The sequence below is a fragment of the Pipistrellus hanaki genome (assembly GCF_964339955.1).
Source record: "Pipistrellus hanaki genome assembly, chromosome: 3".
Classification (NCBI taxonomy): Eukaryota; Metazoa; Chordata; class Mammalia; order Chiroptera; family Vespertilionidae; genus Pipistrellus; species Pipistrellus hanaki.
This window is the reverse complement of record NC_140505.1, coordinates 189,183,659-189,203,073: the sequence shown is the minus strand read 5'-3', so window position 1 is coordinate 189,203,073 and position 19,415 is coordinate 189,183,659. Positions and strand designations below refer to the sequence as shown.

Below are 19,415 nucleotides of genomic sequence, written 5' to 3'. Positions count from 1 at the left end.
CAGTGGCTGGATTTCCTGCATCACACCCCCAGCCGCCCGGCCCTGCCCTGTCCCTGCCCTGGCCAGCTCCCTTGGGCTCCCGTCTGACAAGCAGCTTTCTGTGGGCAGTGCCCTCCTGCTCCGCCCAGGCCAATGGGCTCAGTGTGGGGGCGGGTGGGCACCATGCCTCCCCCGGGTGGACCCTGCATCTGGTCCAGATCAAACCGGCCCCTCCCTCGGCGGTCAGGGAGGCCGGGGGGAGAGGTGAGGGTGTCTGGGAGCCAAGGCCGGCCCTTGCCCGGAGCCCGCTGGAGTGGGGGACGTAGCTTTCCTTCCTGGTTACGGGGAGAGGGTCACTCAGCTCCCTGGCCACACAGAGCCACTGTGGCTCAGGTGGGCTGGGCCCGGGCCCCAGTGGGGAGTCAGGCAGGGTGTCTCCGGGGCAGACATCCTGTGCCCTTCCTCTGGGCCTTGGGACCATCCGGGAGTTGCACCTCCAGGGCCTGGGCAGTGTGGCTCTGGGCTTCAGGTCCCGGGGAACCCCTGGAGAAAAAGGGGTGCCAGACCTGTGTGTGTGTCGGGGAGATAGCAGCAGAACTGGGCGTGCCTCCCCTGGGGTCTGGTCCGACTGAGAACCCCGCTGGCCCCCTGGGCCCCCTGCAGGGAGGAGACGGGAGAGCCTCGGGCGCCAGGGCATGAGGGCGCGGGGTGCAGTTGGCGCTGGCTCCAGGCCCCAGGCTGCCCCCATGGAGCCTCTCCAGGTCCTGAGGGCTCAGCATCCCCGCAGGCAGGCACTCAGGTGTAAAGCTGCTCTGGCTGGCGGCGCTGAGCTGCTGATTCATGGTGGCGGGGCAGGGCGGGCGGTGGGGGCCCGGGATCCTGTTACCCCCTCCCTCTCAGCCCGGCTCACCGGGCCGAGGGCTCTGCCCTCCAAACCCTGTCTGGTCCAGGACGGGGTCTGACCCACACCCAGGGGAGCGAGGGGGTGCTGAGAGCTGGCCTGGGCCCCTTCACCCGGGTCAGGCACACTGTCCCGAGCCCCGAGCGGGAGGAGCGGCTCAGGGCCCTGAAGGACAGAGGAGGGAGGAAGCCGGCCGGGGGGTGGCCGGGCAGGAGGACTCCCCAGAGGCGGGGGGGAGGGGAGGGGGAGCTGGGGGTGCAGAGGGACCACCTCTCTGGCTGAGTCGGGAGGCCTGGGGTCAGTGGTCGCAGGGGGAGGGAGGTGCTGGGGAGGCACTCTAAGCTTGGGAGACGGAACCGACTCCCCCATTCGGGAAAGGGGATGCAGCCAAGACAGGTGCTGGGGAGCCTCAGCTGAGGATGGAAGACCAGCCCCGGGGAGGGGGCGTGCTGGGGGCCGGGAGCTCCGTGCTCAGCTCTGGGCCCCGGGGTGGGGCGCGGCGGTGGGGGCGGGGGCGTTGGCGGAGCTGGTGGCGGGGAGCTGGGGATGGGCGTCCCGTCCCGAGGGCCAGCCGGCTCCCCAGGGGCCTGGTTAGGAAGGAGGAGACAGGAGCCCAGACACCCCGACCCGGGCCGGGCGTGCAGCCTGGCGTGGAGACGATGGGCTGGGGTCTGGGCGCCGAGTTGGTTCAGGCTGGGCCTGAGCCGCCCTCCCCCGTGTCCGCCGCCCGCACCCCCCCTGCCTCCCGCCTCTCCGGCCGCCGCCCGTTTCCGGAGGGGCCGGAGCGGGAGGCGGCGGGCGTCACGTGCGCGCGGCCCCGGGGCCGGTTGGTCCGGCGGCCAGGGAGGGGCGCGCCGCCCGGCGGCGTCGGGCCGCGAGCTCCGGAGCCGGAGGGAGCGCCAGAGGCGGACGGGGCACCGGGACGGACGGGGCGCCCGGGAGGCCGGCCGCCCATGAGCTCCCCGCCGCCCGCCCGCAGGGGCTTCTACCGCCAGGAGGTGACCAAGACGGACTGGGAGGTGCGCGCCGAGTACCGGGACCTGCAGCCCGTGGGCTCGGGCGCCTACGGGGCCGTGTGGTGAGCGCGGCCGGGAGGGGGTCCGGGCGAGGGTCCGGGCGGGGGTCGGGGCGGGGGTCCGGGCGGGGGGTGGGGGTCCGGGCGGGGTCGGGGCTGGGACCGGGGGTCCGCCATCCGCTGAGCCCTGCGCTCGCCCGCAGCTCGGCCGTGGACAGCCGGACGGGCGCCAGGGTGGCCATCAAGAAGCTGTACCGGCCCTTCCAGTCGGAGCTGTACGCCAAGCGCGCCTACCGCGAGCTGCGCCTCCTCAAGCACATGCACCACGAGAACGTGAGTCAGCGCCCCCACAGCCGGCTGCGCGCCTCCCGCCACAGCCGCCCAGACCAACCCCTCACCGGCCCTCCCACCGGCCCCCCACTGGCCCCCGAGGCACCCTCTCCTCCGGGCGGGCCGTCCCTGGAAAAGATGGGACCCACCTCGGCTCTCCCTGGGCCGCCCCTGGCTGTGGCGCTCAGGCCCGGGGAGGAGATGGCCCAGGTGTCGCCCCAAATCCTGTGGAGCTTTTTCCTGGAAGGGCGCTGAGCCTCTCCCCTGCCTCCCGCAGCCCCACCCAGGGCCCCTCCAGCCCTCACTCTGCTCCTGCCCTCACTCTGCTCCTGCCCTCACTCTGCTCCTGCCCTCACTCTGCTCCTGCCCTCACTCTGCTCCTGCCTCCCCTGCTGAGCGGCGGGGCCTGGGAGGCAGAGCTGGGCGTGGACCTGTCGCCTCAGGGCCTTGGGGTCTCCGGTGATGGGTGGGTTTGGGGAGCTGGTGTGGGGAGGGCACAGGGCACAGTGACCAACACACAGACGCCCCCTTTGCTCTCTGGCCGGGGTTCATGGACGTGGGGGGTGGGGGGGAGGCGGACCTGGGCCCCACCAGGGAGAGGCTTCCCTCGCTTCCAGACCTGCCCACGGGCACCACCCTTGGCCGAGAGGCCTGGCTCTGGTGCCATTGCTGGGTGCCCGGCCAGGGCGCTCTCACTGCTTCTCCGCACAGAACCCTGCGGCCAAGAGTCCGCCCCACCCCAGCCCCTCCAGCACCCTGCCCTCCCAGTACCCTGCCCCCCCAGCACCCTGCCCCACCCCAGCACCCTGCCCACTCCAGCATTCTGCCCCACCCCAGCACCCTGCCCCCCAGCACCCTGCCCCACCCCAGCCCCTGTCCCACCCCAGCACCCTGCCTCACCCCCATCTGCACCCAGTCGGAGGGCTGCAGGGTGAGCCCCCGCCCCTGGCTAATCGTGCTCCTGACACCTGGTCTGGCCCCTCCTGGGTCCTGGGAGCCGCAGGCCTCCCCTCGGGAAATGGTCCCCAGGAGCCTGGTCCCCTCGTCCCAGGTGAGGTCTGTTCACGGCGGATGTCAGCCCAGCCTGGGCCTCCCGTCTCCCCGTCACACCTGGGCACGCCCGGACCCTGTCTCCCCACGCCCCCACAAGGGCAGATTCTTCTACCCAAGGCTTCATCCGCTTTCTCCCTCATCGCCCCCCATCCCACCCTGGCAGGACCCCTCTCAGGCCTTCTCCCCGGGGCCTGTGCTGCCCCCTCCCCCGGTGCCCGTGAGTCCTCCCAGGCCCCCGATGGGCCCCACCAGCAGGTGCGCCCTGCAGCCTCCGGGCCCACAGCACACCAGCCAGGAGCTGGGCCCTTGTGGATCCTCCAGGGAAGAGGGAGGAGGAGGATGGCTCTGAGGGGCCGAGGGCAGCACAGGAGGAGGAGACGCCACCCACACCCACCTGCTCTGCTCCTCCCCCCACTTCTGCCTCCTCCTGTCCAACCCCCACTCTGGCTCCATCCACACCTCAGAGGCACAGACTCTCCTGTTCCTTCCGCCCAGCGGCCCCCTAACCTCCAGGCGCCATCCCTTTCTGGCTCGGACACTCCCCCGGTGTCCCTGGGCCTCCCCTGCCTCCAGGCCTCCCTCGGGACACCCCCTGCCCTGCGTGACCCTGGTGCGGAGGCCGCAGGGGTCACCTCGCGGTCCCTCCCCTCGTGTCCTCCTCGCCTCCCTCCGGTCTGCCCCGCCCTCGTGTCGTGCCGGTCTGAACCCTTCCCCGCCGGCTCTAGGACGGAAGCCAAGCCTCCACCTGGCTCCCTCGGCCTCTACCCGGCTGCTCCCGGCCTGGGCCTCGGCCACCTGGCCTCCCTCCCCGTGTTCCTCAAGTGCTCGAAGGGTTCCCGTCTCCGCCGCCTCCGTCCCCGCGGCCTCTGCCAGGTGCGGCCTCTGCCAGGCCCGTCCACCTGCTCAAAGGTGCAGGCCTCCCTGAGTCCCAGCTGTCCCCGTCCCTGCCTGCTCCCCATCGCCCTGGCCGGGGTCTGTCTGCAGGCCGGTCTGACGGCTGGTCTGGGCACGGTGCCGGCCGGGGCCTCGCCAGCAGAGGAAGGACCCGCCGGATGCCGGCTCTCCCCTGGGAGGCTGGCCCCATCCTGGTCCCAGACTTTCAATGGGCAGGAAGAGCGGGACTGGGGCTCCTGAGATGGCCCGGAGCGGATCCAGACTGGGGCTGCCCCTCCCCCCGAGGATCCCAGCTGTCACCATCCCGAAATAGCCTGCATCTGCGGGCAGGTGTGCCAGGGCTGGCTGGTGCTGCCAGCAGGCAGAGCTGGCCTGTGGACAGAGGGGGGAAGATGGGGACAGCTGCAGGGGGCTTTCCTGCCCGGGCCCGGTGCCAGCCTTCGGGGAGGGGGGCGCGGGCGGGGGCCCTGTCCCACCTGGCGCTCCGGCGGCTGCCTCCCCAGGTGATCGGGCTGCTGGACGTGTTCACGCCGGATGAGAGCCTGGATGACTTCACAGACTTGTGAGTCCTGGCCTGGGGCCGGCCGGGCGGGGTGGAGGGTGTCAGGTCGCTCCTGGGCGCCAACTCCGGATTCTGGGTTGGCGTGGGGACCGGCTGAAGGCAGGCCGCTCCCTGTAGCCTGGATGGGGGTCGGGTGCACACTGCCCACCCCGTCTTCACACCACAGGGCCCTTCCCGGGGACCCGCAGCCCGGGCACGGCCTCTCCCCATCACCGCTGGCCCAGGCTGTCTCCGGGGCGGGAGGTGCAGGCTGTGGGCATTGGTTAGCGGGCAGGAACCTGGCCCCTGGGCCCTGGCACCCAGAGTGTGGCCATAACTGAAACTGCTGACCTTTCCGGGCGGGGAGGGGGCGGGGCGGCGCGGTCCTGCCCTGTGGCTGTCTGGGCAGCAGCCCCTGGGCTCACACTGCGTCGGCCGGGAGCCAGGGGCCTGGCCGGGGAAGGGCTGGGAGGACCGGCTCCTGCCGCCTGACCTTGCGGAGGTCAAGGCCCCACCCTGGCCGGGAGCTAAATGTCTCCCGCTCCGTCCCCCTCCACCCCACCCTCAGACCCGGTGTCCTGCTTTCCCGCCACCCCCGCGGGCCCTCCCTCCCTGCCTGTGGGCACGGGGTCCCAGCCCCTGGCCTGGCACAGTCCCTGCCCCCTAGCATTCTGGGGTGGTGGGTGGAGGGGCAGTAGGTGCTTGGAGGCCGGGCCTGGGGTCTTCCCGGGTCTGAGCCTGCCCCACCCTCAGCTACCTGGTGATGCCGTTCATGGGCACGGACCTGGGGAAGCTCATGAAGCACGAGACGCTGAGCGAGGACCGCATCCAGTTCCTCGTCTACCAGATGCTGAAGGGGCTGAAGGTGAGGCCTGGGGGCCAGGCGGGCCGTCGCCTGGCTGGCGGGCAGCGAGGGCCGGGAGCCACACAGCTGACCTGGGCCTCTCTGTCCCCGCAGTACATCCATGCGGCCGGCATCATTCACAGGGTGAGTCCGGGGGGCGGGGAGAGCTCCCCTGCGGTGGGCATTGGAGGGGATCCACCCTAGGACAGTGGTCGGCAAACTCATCAGTCCACAGAGCCAAACACCAGCAGCACAACGACTGAAATTCCTTTGGAGAGCCACATTTTTTAAACTTAAACTTCTTCTAACGCCACTTCTTCAACACAGACTCGCCCAGGCCGTGGTATTTTGTGAAAGAGCCACGCTCAAGGGGCCAAAGAGCCGCATGTGGCTTGAGAGCCGCAGTTTGCCGACCACGGGGCTAGGAGCCTGTTTCTCGCCTGTGGGGGCACTATGCGGTCAGAGGGTGTCACACAGTCTGCACACAGCCCGGGGCCTGGGCAGCTCCGCCCTCCCCGGTGTGTCTGCGCCCAGGCCCCGCCGCTGCCCTGGCACCTGCCCCTGCCCCCCTGCTGGCGGTGACACAGCCACCTTTCTCCACCCCAGGACCTGAAGCCCGGCAACCTGGCCGTGAACGAGGACTGTGAGCTGAAGGTACGTGTCTGGTTGGGGCTCCGGCTCCCTCCCGCCTGCCCGTCTGCCTGCCGCGCCCTCGTCCCCAGACCGGGAGGCAGGCTGGCCCCCGCCAGGCAGTGGGATCAGCCTGAGGCGGTGCCAGGCCGCTGGTGGCCAGGTGGGCACACTCTGCTTGAGGTGGTGAGGGGGGCAGGTGGTGGTCCCTCCTTCCTGAGCTAGGGCAGGGCCTAAGAGACCTTCCCAGCCCAGCTGGTGTGGCTCAGTTAGAAGGTCGCGGTTCGATTCCAGGTCAGGGCTCGTCCTTGGGTTGCAGGCTCCATCTCCAGTGTGGGGGCGTGTGGCTCTCTCTCCTCAGATGTTTCTTTCTCTCTATCCCTCTCCTTTCTTCTCTCTGAAATCAATTAAAAAAAAAAAAAAAGACCCTCCCAAAGGTGCCGGCCAGGATCCGGGGGGCGGGGAGTGGAGGAACAGGGAGAGGAGACGCTTGGTGTCTGGTCCTGAGGGTGGGGGGTGAGCTCTGGGTGCACCGGCCGTGGGGAGGGCCCAGGGGAGGCTGGAGGGTCTGTGGCTGTGACCTCAGGCCCTGGAGGGTGGGCAGGAGCCCAGAGTCCCCAGCCCGCTCGGGACCCCCAGGCCCACAGGCTGGCCCACTCACTCCTGGGGCCCCTGATTCTGGCTGCAGATTCTGGACTTCGGGCTGGCCAGGCAGGCAGACAGCGAGATGACAGGGTACGTGGTGACTCGGTGGTACCGGGCGCCTGAGGTCATCTTGAATTGGATGCACTACACACAGACAGGTGAGAGGCGCCCGGACGGGGCCACTGCAGCCTCACCTCCTGGCTGGACCCGCCCCCCCCCCCCCCCCCCCGCCCACGCTGCTGAGCTGGGATGGAGCCAGGAGGGTGTGGCCGGCCAGATGGCCCCTGTGTCCATGGGCCCTGCTGTGCGTCCCTCCCCCACCCCCCTGGCTCACAGCCCTGATGAGGGGCTTCTGTCTCAGTGGACATCTGGTCTGTGGGCTGCATCATGGCCGAGATGATCACGGGGAAGACGCTGTTCAAGGGCAATGACCGTATCCTACACCCGTGGGGCCGGGGGTTGGGGGAGGGGCTGGCACTGTCCCACTGGGGTGGGGTGGTGTGGGGAGAGGGAGGGCGGGGAGCCCTGCTCTCTGGCCCACACGGTGCTCCTGAGCTCGGCCGAGACCTGGACCAGCTGAAGGAGATCTTGAAGGTCACGGGCACGCCACCCGATGAGTTTGTGCAGAGGCTGCAGAGTGCGGACGTCAGTGGGGAGCTGGGCGGGGCTGGGGGGCCTGGGGGGGTCCCCCCCGGGAGCTGGGCCCTTACCCTTCCTGCCCACACAGGCCAAGAACTACATGAAGGGCCTCCCCGAGCTGGAGAAGAAGGATTTTGCTTCCATTCTGACCAACGCCAGCCCTCTGGGTAGGGCGGGCCTCAGGGGAGCGGGGGTCCGTGACTTGAGGCGTGTGCGGGCGCATGTGTGTGTGCGTGCGCGGTGTGTGTGCATGTATGGACGCACGTGTGCACGTGCGTGCATGTGTGTACGTGCGTGTGCATGCGTGCGTGCACGTGTGCATGTGTATGTGTGTGCATGTGCACATGTGTGTGTGTGTGCGTGCGCGCGCACGTGTGTGGCCCTCTGGCTGCCCAGCCTGACCGCCCGCCCCGCAGCCGTGAACCTGCTGGAGAAGATGCTGGTGCTGGACGCGGAGCAGCGGGTGACGGCGGCTGAGGCGCTGACCCACCCGTACTTCGAGTCGCTGCACGAGGCCGAGGACGAGCCGCGGGCCCAGAAGTACGACGAGTCCTTCGACGACGTGGACCGCACGCTGGACGAGTGGAGGCGTGAGCGGGGCCCCGGCAGGGCTGCAGCGGGTGGCGGGGCGCCGGCCCTGGGTTCCCAGGAGGTCAGAGGGCGTCCTGGCCAACCTGACATCTGGATACAGAAGGACTAAGGGGCTCGGCACCCACGGGAGCATGGACACCACACAGGGGCAGCCAAGCTCAGGGCAGTGTGAGCGCTTCCCGCCTCCAGGCCACAGACCCGGGCCACCCTGCGCCCCTGCACGCCCAGTCTCCAGGCCTCTGCTCACATCTCTTATTTTTCTTTTAGTATTTTTCAATTAAAAAAACCCCACGTATATATATTTTATTGATTTTTTTTTTTTTTTTTTTACAGAGAGGAAGGGAGAGGGGGAGATAGAAACATCAATGAGAAACATAGGTCAGCTGCCTCCTGCACACCCCCACTGGGGATGTGCCCACAACCAAAGTATATGCCCTTGACTGGAATTGAACCTGGGACCCTTGAGTCTGCAGGCTGACACTCTATCCACTGAGCCATACTGGCTAGGGCTCTTTCAATATTGTTATTGATTTCAAAGAGGAAGGGAGAGGGAGAGAGAGAGAAACATCAAGGATGAGAATCACCTATTGATGCCTCCTGCATGCCTCCTGCTGGAGATCAAGCCCTTAGCCATGACCTCCTGGTTCCCAGGTTGATGCTCAACCACTGAGCCACACTGGCGAGGGTGCTCACGCCTCTTGAACTTGTCCTTGCCCCTTTCATGATCCCTCTCACCTGGATAACTGCATGCCCCTCATTTCCTGCCAGTGGGACCAGCCCCCCAGCCAGCCACAGCCCCTCACCCCTCCTTGCCTGCTTCCTGCAGCCCCCCTGAGCAGTTCCCACCCCTCCCTAGGGCTGCCTGCACCTTCAGGCTTTGCGCTGGGCACCCCCTTCCACCGAGGGCCCTTCCCCTCGCTTCTGAAGGTCACACTAGCCCTGCTCAGCCTCAGTCCCCAGCCCTCCCTCTGCTGTGGTCCTGATGCCCGCGCTGGGACTGGCCTTGTCCGTCTGCACTGCGGAAGGGCGGGCTGCGAGGGCGGGTCTGCTGTCTTGTGTGGTTGCAGGGCCAGCCTGGGTGCAGGGATGTGTGGGAACAGCCGTTAGCACTCTGCCCCCATGGTTCATGGCTGCCACGGTGTGCCAGGCCCCATCCTGGCTTTGCCTCGGACCCAGGGCCTTAGCCCTGCTCTAGGGGGCAGGGGTGGGGCTGCAGTTCCCAAACTACGTTCCGTAGGACCCCCTGGGTTCCTTGGTGCCTCCAGCAGGGACACCACCCTTGTCTGTGCTGTGCTTTGTGCTTATGCATTTGGTTCGGTTTGGTGAAAGTTTTCTGTTGCTAAAAAAAGATCTGAAAACCGCCAGCCGCTGGATCCTCCCTGTGGTCCCCGCCCACACAGACCATGAGAGTGTTGCTTTGGCTGCAGACCATGGTGGACACGTGGCCTTTCTTGTGGCCGAGCCCTGGGTCAGGATGCAAACCCTCATCACTTCCTGTTTCCCCGGGGAAAAGGTCCACGCAGCAGCCGTGGCCTCTTCACACGACCTTCGCCGTGTGGGCAGCCCTGCCTCAGGCGGGGAGGGGGCACCTCACAGGCCCCCGCTAAGGGCAACGCGTCCTGATTGGGCTTGTGGCGTGCCCATGTCCCCCAGACTGGCACTCCCTCAGCCAGGGGAGAGTGAACGGCCGGGGCAGGCTGAGCAGAACCTATTTTTTATTTTTATTTTTTTTAAATATATTTTTATTCATTTCAGAGAGGAAGGGAGAGGGAGAAAGAGATAAAAACATCAATGATGAAAGTGAATCACTGATCGGCTGACTCCTGCACGCCCCCCACTGGGAACTGAGCCCGAAACCTAGGCATATGCCCTGACGGGGAATTGAACCCGTGACCTTTTGGTTCCTGGGTAGATGCTCAACTGCTGAGCTACACCCGGCTGGGCAGACCCCGTCCATTTGCAGACTGGCCAGAGGCGAGCAGAGCAGGCCTCCTACACATACACCATCTTTGTTTTTTGTTGTTGTTTGTTTTTCTTTCTTTTTTCTTTCAACCTCCCCTTTGGAGGGCTGACCACAGGCACACAGTTCAGGGAACATGGCCACCTGGTGAGGTAGTTGGAGGTTCGTCCTCTCACATAAGCCTCAGGAGGGACACTTGCTCCAGAGAATCCGCCACTTGCCTGACAGGACGACGTTTGCGTTCCTGGGACGTCCCTGTTCGCAGAGGCAGGCCGTGGGGCCGCAGCCCGCCCGGCCACCCCAGGGGCCCCTCAGGGTGGAGAGTCACTGAGGACAAATCGGGTGGCCTGACAGCACTGTGGCCTGGGACGGAGAAGCCCACCCGGCCCCCACACCCCAGCCATGACCTGTGACCCTGATGTTTGGGGGCATCGGTGCTCTGAGTCAGTGGTGTGGGCCGGGAGCTCTCCCCACCCCACCCTGAGTGGACGCTCCTTGGACTCACTGCTGCTCAGCGTGAGCACCGGGGGCTGGGCCCAGCACTTAACTTGGGTCGTTGGTGTCCGAAGTGGTGTGAACCGTGGGGGTTGATTCTATTTATCTAGTACTAGTGGCCCGGTGCACGAAATTCGTGCACATTAAAAGGGGGACCCAGCCAAAACCGGTTTGGCTCAGTGGTAGAGCGTCGGTCTGCGGACTGAGGGGTCCCGGGTTCGATTCCGGTCAGGGGCATGTGCGTTGGTTGCGGGCACATCCCCGGTGGGGGCTGTGCAAGAGGCAGCTGGTCGATGTTTCTCTCATCGACGTTTCTAGCTCTCTATCCCTCTCCTTTCCTCTCTGTAAAAAATCAATAAAATATATTTTAAAAAATAAAAAATAAATAAAAGGGGGACCCAGAGTCACATCCCCACCTACCCACATGCACCTCAAAATCGAGCGAGACCCAGATCTGCCTGCCTCTCCCACATTGGGTTAGATCCAGACCTGGCCAGTCCCACCCTTGTCAAGCCCCGCTGGGCAGGGGGCATAGCCTCAGGTCCCCTGGCCAGGCACCAGGATGGGGGGACATGCCTGAGGTCACCTGTCAAAACCTGCTGGGTGGGGGGGGCGCATGGCCTGAGGTTCCCTGTCAAGCCCCACGGGGGCGGAGGAGGGCATGGCCTCAGGTGCCTGCTGATTGCTCATTAACCCTCCTTAAGGGAACTTGGCCTCAGCTGTGGTTGCAGCCATTTTTGTGACGGAGTGATGGGCAATTAACATATTCCCTCTTTATCAGATAGGATGCGTGTGTTGATTCTGATGGGTGACTGGGCTCCTTCTCCCTGACTCTCGGTCTCTCCCGCTCTCGCCCCACCCCAGGTGACACGTACAAAGAGGTTCTCAGCTTCAGGCCTCCCCGGCAGCTGGGGGCCAAGTTCTCCAAGGAGACATCCCTGTGAGGACCCCCGGCCTGGAGGGGGTGGCCAGACGTCTCGGGGACCCTGGCTGGCACTTCTGCCCGGAAGGGGGAAATCCTGTGACCTCGGCTGGAGCTTGCATCCCAAGAGACTCCTCCTTCCATGCGCTCCAGCCCCCAGGCCTGCGGCCCTGCTCCCAGGTCCCGGGCTCGGCCTCACCCTGGAGGAGCATGTAGACTTCCTGCAGGGGCACCCTCCTGACCTGGGGCTGGCTCCGCAGTGGTCCCTGAGCTGGGTGCACCGGAAGCCGCAGAGCCCTGGGGGCGGGGCGGGGCGTGGGATGCATCCTGGCCTCGGGCCCTGCCTGATTGGTCGGCGAGGCCCGGTTCAGGGCTGGGAGGAAGGACAGGAAGGGCGCAGGCGCTGACTCAGGACGATCTTGCAAGCCCAGCTGGAATGTACACTGTCCCTGTGGTGCCCACGGGGCTGGGAGGAAATAAACCCTTTTGTAGAGTTCCCGCTGTGGCTTCACTTCCTGATTCCTCTGCGGGGCCTCCGCCTCCGGCCTCTGAGCTGCCGCCTGGCAGAGGGAGGAGGCCCGTTCCCAGGCCACAGAGCTGGTGCCCGCTTCCCCTGCTGTGCCGGGGAGCCCGGGCCAGAACCCCCACACTGGGGCGGCTTCTCCCTTTTGGGGTGAAGACCTTTTTCTCCTGGCGTGGACTCCGGAGCCTGACCCTGGGGCAGCCTGATGGGAGTGGGGTTGTGGTTAGGGTCCAAGCGCCCTGCGCCCTCCAAGGCCAGGCTCCCAGGGAGGAATTGCCATCCCAGTGTCTCCAGAGACCCTCTAGTCCCGCCCACGGCCACATCCCAGCACGATCGCCAAGCCCAGGGCGCCCTCTGCCGGCCACGTGCCGTCTGCGAGCGCCGCCTCCGGATCGGAACCCCCGGGTCCTGGCTTCCCAGGCGCCCCGACCTGCCCGCGGCGCAGGCGGCCCAGAGCGGAGCGGGCGGGCCGGGCGGGTCTCGGCCGGGGTCGGGCTGGGCGCACGCGCAGGAGGTCCAGCCAAAGGCGGTCCTTTGAGTTCCCACAGCGGACACTGGCCCTCGGACCCGAGGCCTCCGCGCCTTTGGGACCCTCCTCTCTCCGGAATCCAAACAGGGTCCTCCCCGCCCACGGGCCCTTCGTGGCCACGTGTCGCGGGGTGGCCAATCAGAGCACGCCGTTCCCTAGCCGCGGTAACTGGCGGGCGCCTGACCTCAAGTGACCCAACCGGAGTCTCCCCAGAACCCCGCAATGACGGGGCAACTGAGGAACAGGACAGGGCGCAGTCCCGCTCCAGGGTCCCAGCGCCCAGGACCCCGCCCCGCCCATGGCCTCCCCTCCTACAGATCCGCCCCGGGCCTCGCCCATGATCCCGCCCCAGGACCTCGCCTCCTACAGCCTCGCCCAACGCCCCGCCGCAGGCCCCGCCCCCGCCTCACCTCCTACAACCCCGCCCCTAGACCCGCCCACCGCTCCCAGAGCCCCGCCCCCAGGACCCGGGCCCCGCCTCCTAGGCCCCGCCCACACCTCGCCTCCTACAGCCCCGCCCATGACCACGCCCCTAAACACCAGCCACAGGGCCCCGCCCACCGCTCCCAGAGCCCCGCCCCATAGGCTCCCCTCCTAGAGACCCGCTCCAGGCCCCGCCTCCCAGGCCCCAGGCCCCGCCCACGTCCCTCTTAGAAGAGCCTCGCCTCGCCCCTGGCCCCGCCTACTAGAGACCCGCCCCGGTCCCAGGCCGGAGCTCCCGGGTTTCAGGCCCGAGGCGCCTTGGCTGCCTTCTGGCCGTTGTGCTCGGCGGCTGTGCCCGTGCCGCCTCCTTTGCCGCCTCACCCACCACTCGGTCCCTCACCCCTCGCCCGGTCCTCCCGCTCCACCCGCCTTTCGGGGCCCCACCTCCCGCATCCTGGGTCCAGCTTCCCGACCACTGCCCTGACCTTCCGACTGGTCCGCTCTTCACAGGGGCCTTCCTGGAGCTGGAGCTGTCACTTTTTTAAAAAAAATGTTTTTATTGATTTTTATTGAGAGGAAGAGATAGCAACGTCGATGCGAGAGGAGCTGGGGATGGCGCCCCAAACCCGCCTCCGTGCACGGGTCCACGCTCAATCTATTGAGCCACACCGGCGGGCTTATTAAAATAATAATAATAATAATAATAATAATAATAATAAGTGATTTTAGAGAGAGCGGGGGAGGGAGAGACACAGCCATCGGCTGCCTCCCGTACGTACCGGACCAGGGATCAAACCCGCAGCCTGGGCAGGTGCCGGGTGGGGAACGGAACCACCACCTGATGACGCTCCGGCAGCCGAAGACACATCGGCCAGGCCCTGTCCCCGGTCCTAAACCCGGGCAGCGCGGCGCCGGGCAGCTCAGGCCGCGCCCAGCCCTCTCCCCGACCAGTCCGGACGGCGCCCTCCTGCCCGCCTGGCTCCGGAGGCCCCGGCCCCGCCTCCTTCCGCGCGCTCCCCGGAGCCCGGGCTGCGGGCAGGCGGGGCCGGGAGACACCGGGTCCGGGCACCTGCTCTCACCGCAGGCCCCCGGTCTCCGCGGGGACCGGCCACCAGCTCCCGGGGAGGAGGCGGAGCCGGGCCGGGGCAGGGGCGGGCCGAGGAGCCGGAAGCCGGGCCGGGGGCCGCCCCGTGGACCTCGCTCTCTCCGTTCCTCTGAGCGCAGCCTGTGGCCCCCTTCCCGCCGGGCACAGCGTCCGGCCACCCGCGGCCCAGCCCGCCCGCCCCGCGCGGCGCTGCTCCAGGCTGCACGGCGGGGAGGGCAGCGCAGGCACCTCCAGCGAGGCCGCTGGGCCCTCCCGCCCCGGCGGGGCCATGCGGACCGCCCTGGTGTACCACGAGGACATGACGGCGCCCAGGCTGCTGTGGGAGGAGTGAGTGTCACCTGGCGCAGGTGGGGTAGTGGCGGTGGGGTAGAGACTGGAGTCTGAGCCCTGTGTCCACACAGCCCCGAGTGTGCCATCGAGCGTCCGGAGCGCCTGACCTCCGCCCTGGGGCTCCTGCAGCAGCGAGGCCTGGAGCAGAGGTGCCTGCGGGTGGCAGCCCGAGAGGCCTCGGAGGCAGAGCTGGGCCTGGTGCACAGGTGAGACCCCTCAGCCACACCTGAGCCCACCCAGCTGCCAGGACTCACAGTGCCTCTGTTTCACCATCGTGTGGGTGGGTGAGGGAGCATGAGGGTGGCGGCCCCTCAGGGTCAGCCCCTTTTTCTCCTCCCACCCCATTCCTGCTGGCCTCCCTGCCCCTCTGCAGCCCGGAGTACGTGGCCCTGCTGCGGGGGACTCAGGCCCTGGGCACGGAGGAGCTCCGGGCGCTGTCTGGGCAGTACGATGCCGTCTACTTCCATCCGGTTTGTGCCCTGGGGCCCCACCCACCATCCCATGCCCGTGGCTGCCAACCTGGCCCAAGTCCTGCGTTCATGGACGTGCCCACACCTTGCAGCTGGCACCTGGGACTGTCCTGGCCCATTCCGTTCAGCACCCTTTGCCCTGCAGCCTGGCACCGATGTGGGCAGAGGGTGAGGGGTAGCCGGTGGGGGCTCACCTGCACCTCTGCCCCCAGAGCACCTTCCACAGCGCCCGGCTGGCCGCGGGGGCCGGGCTGCAGCTGGTGGACGCTGTGCTGACCGGAGCGGTGCGGAACGGGCTCGCCCTGGTGAGGTGAGAGCCGGAGAGCCGCCCCCTCCCCGGCTGCCCCCACGTGTGGGCAGAGGGTGACTGACGGGGCCCACGCTCCTTCACCCTCAGGCCTCCCGGGCACCACAGCCAGCGGGCCGCCGCCAACGGGTTCTGCGTGTTCAACAACGTGGCCATCACGGCCAGACACGCCCAGCAGACCCACGGGCTGCGCAGGTGCGTGCAGGGCCGGCCGCAGGCGGGGTCCCCCCACCCCTGCCCCCGCCCCCGCCCAGCTTGGCCGGGCTCCTGGCCTGGAGGGAGGCCTGCCCGTGGTGAGCCCAGTGCCCTCTGTCCGCAGGATCCTCATCGTGGACTGGGACATCCACCACGGCCAGGGCATCCAGTACACCTTTGAGGACGACCCCAGGTGAGCTGGGGTGGGGAGGGGTGGGACGGAAAGGAACCCTTCCCTGGGACCCCACACTTGGGGCTCACGGCCTGGCCTGGGAGAGGCCTAGCCGGTGACCCAGCCGAGTGCTCCGGGGTCAGAGCTCTGCGGGGAGCTGTGGGGCTGAGGGTCACCTCTGAACTCTGACCCCGGCGGTCACCACAGCGTCCTTTACTTCTCCTGGCACCGCTACGAGCACGGGCACTTCTGGCCTTACCTGCCGGAGTCCGACGCGTCGGCCGTGGGGCAGGGGCCGGGCCGCGGCTTCACTGTCAACCTGCCCTGGAACCAGGTGCCACCTTCACCCGCCGGGGGCCTAACCCCTAATCCCCCCCCCCCAGCCCACCTCTAGGGGGAGGACTACACACCGCCCCGCCTTGCTTATCCTTTTTATTAAGACTTTGGGATCCGCCCATAGAGGCAGGCAATTCCAATAGGAGCCAATCAGCAAGGGCTTACTAAGATTGACAGGTGGGAGTTGCTTCAGAGGACAATGGGTGGGTTCCGACACCCCACCTCCCACCCAGATCCCCCCTCCCCAATAGGCCTCCTGAGTGTAGTTCAGGGTGTCCTTCCAGAGTCACCCCCCCCCCCCCAGCCCAGGCATGAGGGGGGAGACCCCACAACCCGCCCTTCTGGGCCCAACCCTGACCCTCATGGCTGCAGGTTGGGATGGGAAATGCCGACTACCTGGCCGCCTTCCTGCACGTGCTGCTCCCCCTGGCGTTTGAGGTGACTGTGTGGGGTGTCCCCCCTCCCACCCCATCAGAGAGGAACAAATCCTGTGGGGCGAGGGCTCTCTCATGGGCCTCCTTCACTCCCTCCCCCTCCGCCTGCCTGCAGTTTGATCCGGAGCTGGTGCTGGTCTCCGCAGGGTTTGACTCAGCGATCGGGGACCCTGAGGTGAGGGCCTGGCCTGACCTGGGGGGCTGTGGTGTCCGTGGCCAGCCCCCACCTTACCCGGCTCTGGTTCCAGGGGCAGATGCAGGCCACGCCGGAGTGCTTCGCCCACCTCACGCAGCTGCTGCAGGCGCTGGCCGGGGGCCGGGTCTGCGCCGTGCTGGAGGTGACTGTGGCCGGCAGGGAGGGTCCGGGGACCGGGGGCCGAGGTGCCGTCGGAGGGGCCTTCTGCCCCGGTGACACCTCTGCCCTCCTCTCTCCCTCCAGGGTGGCTACAACCTGGAGTCGCTCTCTGAGTCTGTGTGCATGACAGTGCAGGCCCTGCTGGGCGACCCCGCCCCGCCCCTGTCAGGGCCCATGGTGCCACACCGCAGGTGCGAGGGGCTGGAGGGAGGCGGGAAGGCTGGGGGCGCAAGGCCAGGTCTCACCACGCCTGTCTCTCCCTGCAGCGCCCTGGAGTCCATCCAGAGTGTCCGGGCAGCCCAGGCCCCTCACTGGACGAGCCTCCAGCAGCAAGGTCGGTGTGGCCTGGACCGGGTGGTGGGGTTGGGCCCCGGGCTTTCACGAATGGCTGTGACTCTCGACGACCCCCTAGACTCGGCCCCCGTCCTGAGCCCCAGCATCCGCTCCCCAGAGGAGAGGCCCTCGCCTCTGCTGTCTGAGGGTCCCGGATCCAAGGCTGCAGCGGCCCAGGCCACGGCGGCGGCCCCGAGCGCCCTCCTGGACGGGCTGCATCTCTGCCCCGTGCCCCGTGTGTGCACCGCTGTGGCTCTGACTTCACTGGACGCTGCTCCGGTCCTGCCCCCTGACATCCCCCATCGGGAGGGGTCAGCCCCGGAGGAGGAGACACAGTCCTGGGCCAGGTGGGCAGAGTGGGCCTGGGCAGACGGGTGAGGCTGTGTCCGCCATGCACCCTTGTGGACTCACCTGTGATCTGTGTCGCCCTGTGTCGGTATTCCTCGGTTTTTCTACCGCAGCCTACACGAGGCCCTGGCCACGGACGAGGCCACCAGTGCCCCTGGGAAGCTCCTGTACCTTTTGGATAGGATCTTGGATGGGAAGGTGGGGCACCTGGAGGGGCTGGGGCGGCTGTGGAGCTGGGCCCAGGACCAGGGGAGGGCTGGGGGGTGCAGACCTGTGGGTATGTGAGTGTTGCCTTGTGCCCAGGACCCCTCCCAGAAGAGCCCCTAGGGAGAGGGTGACGTAGAGGGCAGCTTTAAGCATCTCATTTTCCAAAGTGGAGCAGTTTGACCTCAGAGTGCCCAGATGACAGCCATGGAGACCGGGACCGAGAAAAGGGACGGATGGGTCTGTCTGCCTGGTTTGGGGGTTGCTCTCCAGGGCTGTCTTTCACCCCGCAGGTGAGCAGCGGCATCGCAGCCGCCCCGGCCTCTGCCGCAGCTGCCACTCTGGATGTGGCCGTTCGGCGCAGCCTTTCCTGGGGAGCTCAGAGGTGAGCGTCTTGGCGGGCTGGCCTTGGTCTCTGAGGGCGTGGTTCCTGGGTACCTCTGCCCCGGCAGCCACAGTGGGAGGGCTCGGAATGGACTGCCGGTGGGTGAGTACAGCCTGTGTGGGACCAACTCCTCCTCCAGGCTTCTCTGTGTGGCCGTGGGACAGCTGGACCGGCCCTCACACCTGGCAGACGATGGGTATGCCCCCTGGGTTCCTGCGTGGGGGTGGGCATGTCACTGAGTCCCCAGGAGAGATGGGTGGGTAGGCCCTGGGGGCAAGGCCAGGAGGGTCTCCAGCACAAGGTCAGCACTTTCAGCACCCCTCCCCTGAACTCTCCTGCACCTCGCCTCTGTCGTCCTGGCTCTGGAGGGTGAGTGCATCACACACACACACACACACACACACACACACACACGTCCATGTGACCACTCTCCCCTGAAAGGACGACTCTGTGGCTGAGCATCAGGGGCAAGGAGGCATCCGCCCTGTCCATGTTCCACATCTCCATGCCACTGCCGGGGGTAAGTGGTGGTGTCCTGGGGCCAGGCATGGCTGCTGACTGGTATCACCATAAAGGCCAGGCCCCTGGCCTTCACCGACCCTTCCCGACATCCTGATGGCAGGAGGGGTGTCCCCTGGTCCCCTGGATGAGGGGATGGGGTCACGCAGTCTGTTCCTCCACAGACAGCTGGCGGGTTCCTGAACTTCCTCCTGGCCCTGGTGCTGCCCCTGGCCTACAGCTTCCGGCCTGACCTGGTGCTGCTGGCTCTGGGGCCGGACCATGGCCTGCAGGCCCCCCAAGCTGCACTCCTGGCCTCACTGTTGAGGGTCCCAGCGGGGTGCCGGGTCCTGGCCCTTGTGGATGAGGTGAGCTGAGCAGAGCAGATGTGCCGTGGGGTGGGAATGGGGGAGAGGCCGGTGACTCACAGCTCTCCTCTCCGCCCTTGGCCCAGGGATCCACCCCACAGCTGGCAGGCATCCTGGCCCAGGTGCTGCATGGAGAGGCACCTCCCAGCCTGGGCCCCTTAGGCATGGCCTCCCCAGAGGACACGCGGGCCCTGGTGCGCCTGCGAGGGCAGCTGGAGCCGCAGTGGAAGATGCTGCAGGTGGCGGGTGAGACTGAGAGCAAGGTCAGGCCCAGTGCTTGGGGCCCTGGGGACCGTCCTGGTTCAGAGCTCCGTGGGGAGAGGGCTTTTGGGGGCGAGGGGTTCCCATCTTGGAACTGGCACAGCCCTGGTGATCACGCGCCTCTTCGCAGCTCCTGCCTGAGTGCTGGGACGTTGCGGCTTGAAACCGGCCAGGGTGGGAGTATGTATACCGAGCAATGACGCGGCAAAACAGCCCCCAAAGAGCCGGGGGTGAAACGTTCAGCAGCACCCGGCTGCCTGGGGCTGCGGGCTCAGGGGGCTGGGGCGCCCAGGGCCCTCCGCACTCGCCTCCCCACGGAGGCCCGGCCCAGGCTCCCTGCACGCCGGTCAGTAAACAGTTAAGCGAAAGTCCGCCTCCGCCTCCGTTATTGTGTCCGCCG

At 67.3% G+C, this 19,415-nt stretch overlaps 2 protein-coding genes across 8 annotated transcripts; both read left to right on the top strand.

Moving 5' to 3' along the window:
• The first annotated feature begins 1,656 nt into the window (after nt 1-1,656).
• On the top strand, nt 1,657-11,935 carry MAPK12 (mitogen-activated protein kinase 12). Of its 2 annotated transcripts, none has more exons than XM_084879695.1 (12): nt 1,657-1,958; nt 2,099-2,228; nt 4,676-4,734; nt 5,467-5,578; nt 5,672-5,701; nt 6,164-6,211; nt 6,876-6,990; nt 7,194-7,265; nt 7,398-7,477; nt 7,560-7,638; nt 7,888-8,061; nt 11,382-11,935. In XM_084879695.1, exons 1-12 carry the CDS (start codon nt 1,834-1,836, stop codon nt 11,459-11,461), a joined length of 1,104 nt encoding a protein of 367 aa, XP_084735821.1. In that variant the 5' UTR covers nt 1,657-1,833; the 3' UTR covers nt 11,462-11,935. The 2 variants fall into 2 exon arrangements, with proteins under 2 accessions (XP_084735821.1, XP_084735822.1); XM_084879696.1 differs by having other exon boundaries at nt 1,765-1,899.
• Nucleotides 11,936-13,786: 1,851 nt separating this feature from the next.
• Nucleotides 13,787-19,385, top strand: HDAC10 (histone deacetylase 10). Of its 6 annotated transcripts, none has more exons than XM_084876966.1 (19): nt 13,787-14,346; nt 14,421-14,555; nt 14,723-14,819; nt 15,032-15,129; nt 15,217-15,321; nt 15,446-15,514; nt 15,701-15,827; nt 16,202-16,438; nt 16,512-16,601; nt 16,703-16,809; nt 16,885-16,952; nt 17,031-17,298; nt 17,413-17,497; nt 17,797-17,888; nt 18,028-18,084; nt 18,330-18,408; nt 18,572-18,754; nt 18,841-19,017; nt 19,146-19,385. In XM_084876966.1, the coding sequence occupies exons 1-19, from the start codon at nt 14,288-14,290 to the stop codon at nt 19,176-19,178; spliced, it is 2,166 nt and encodes a 721-aa protein (XP_084733092.1). In that variant the 5' UTR covers nt 13,787-14,287; the 3' UTR covers nt 19,179-19,385. The 6 variants fall into 6 exon arrangements, with proteins under 6 accessions (XP_084733092.1, XP_084733096.1, XP_084733091.1 ...); XM_084876968.1 differs by having other exon boundaries at nt 13,792-14,346; nt 16,202-16,267; nt 16,379-16,438; nt 16,885-17,298; XM_084876969.1 differs by having other exon boundaries at nt 13,792-14,346; nt 18,841-19,000.
• The last annotated feature ends 30 nt before the right edge of the window (nt 19,386-19,415 follow it).

Coding starts and splice junctions, on each gene's coding strand:
- MAPK12 (XM_084879695.1), top strand. CDS start 1,834: ATGAGCTCCCCGCCGCCCGCCCGCAGGGGCTTCTACCGCCAGGAGGTG. Junction 7,266..7,397: donor GCTGTTCAAGGGCAATGACC/GTATCCTACACC, acceptor AGCTCGGCCGAG/ACCTGGACCAGCTGAAGGAG. Junction 7,639..7,887: donor GACCAACGCCAGCCCTCTGG/GTAGGGCGGGCC, acceptor CCCGCCCCGCAG/CCGTGAACCTGCTGGAGAAG.
- HDAC10 (XM_084876967.1), top strand. CDS start 14,288: ATGCGGACCGCCCTGGTGTACCACGAGGACATGACGGCGCCCAGGCTG. Junction 16,602..16,702: donor GGGTCTGCGCCGTGCTGGAG/GTGACTGTGGCC, acceptor CTCTCCCTCCAG/GGTGGCTACAACCTGGAGTC. Junction 18,755..18,840: donor TCCTGGCCCTTGTGGATGAG/GTGAGCTGAGCA, acceptor CCCTTGGCCCAG/GGATCCACCCCACAGCTGGC.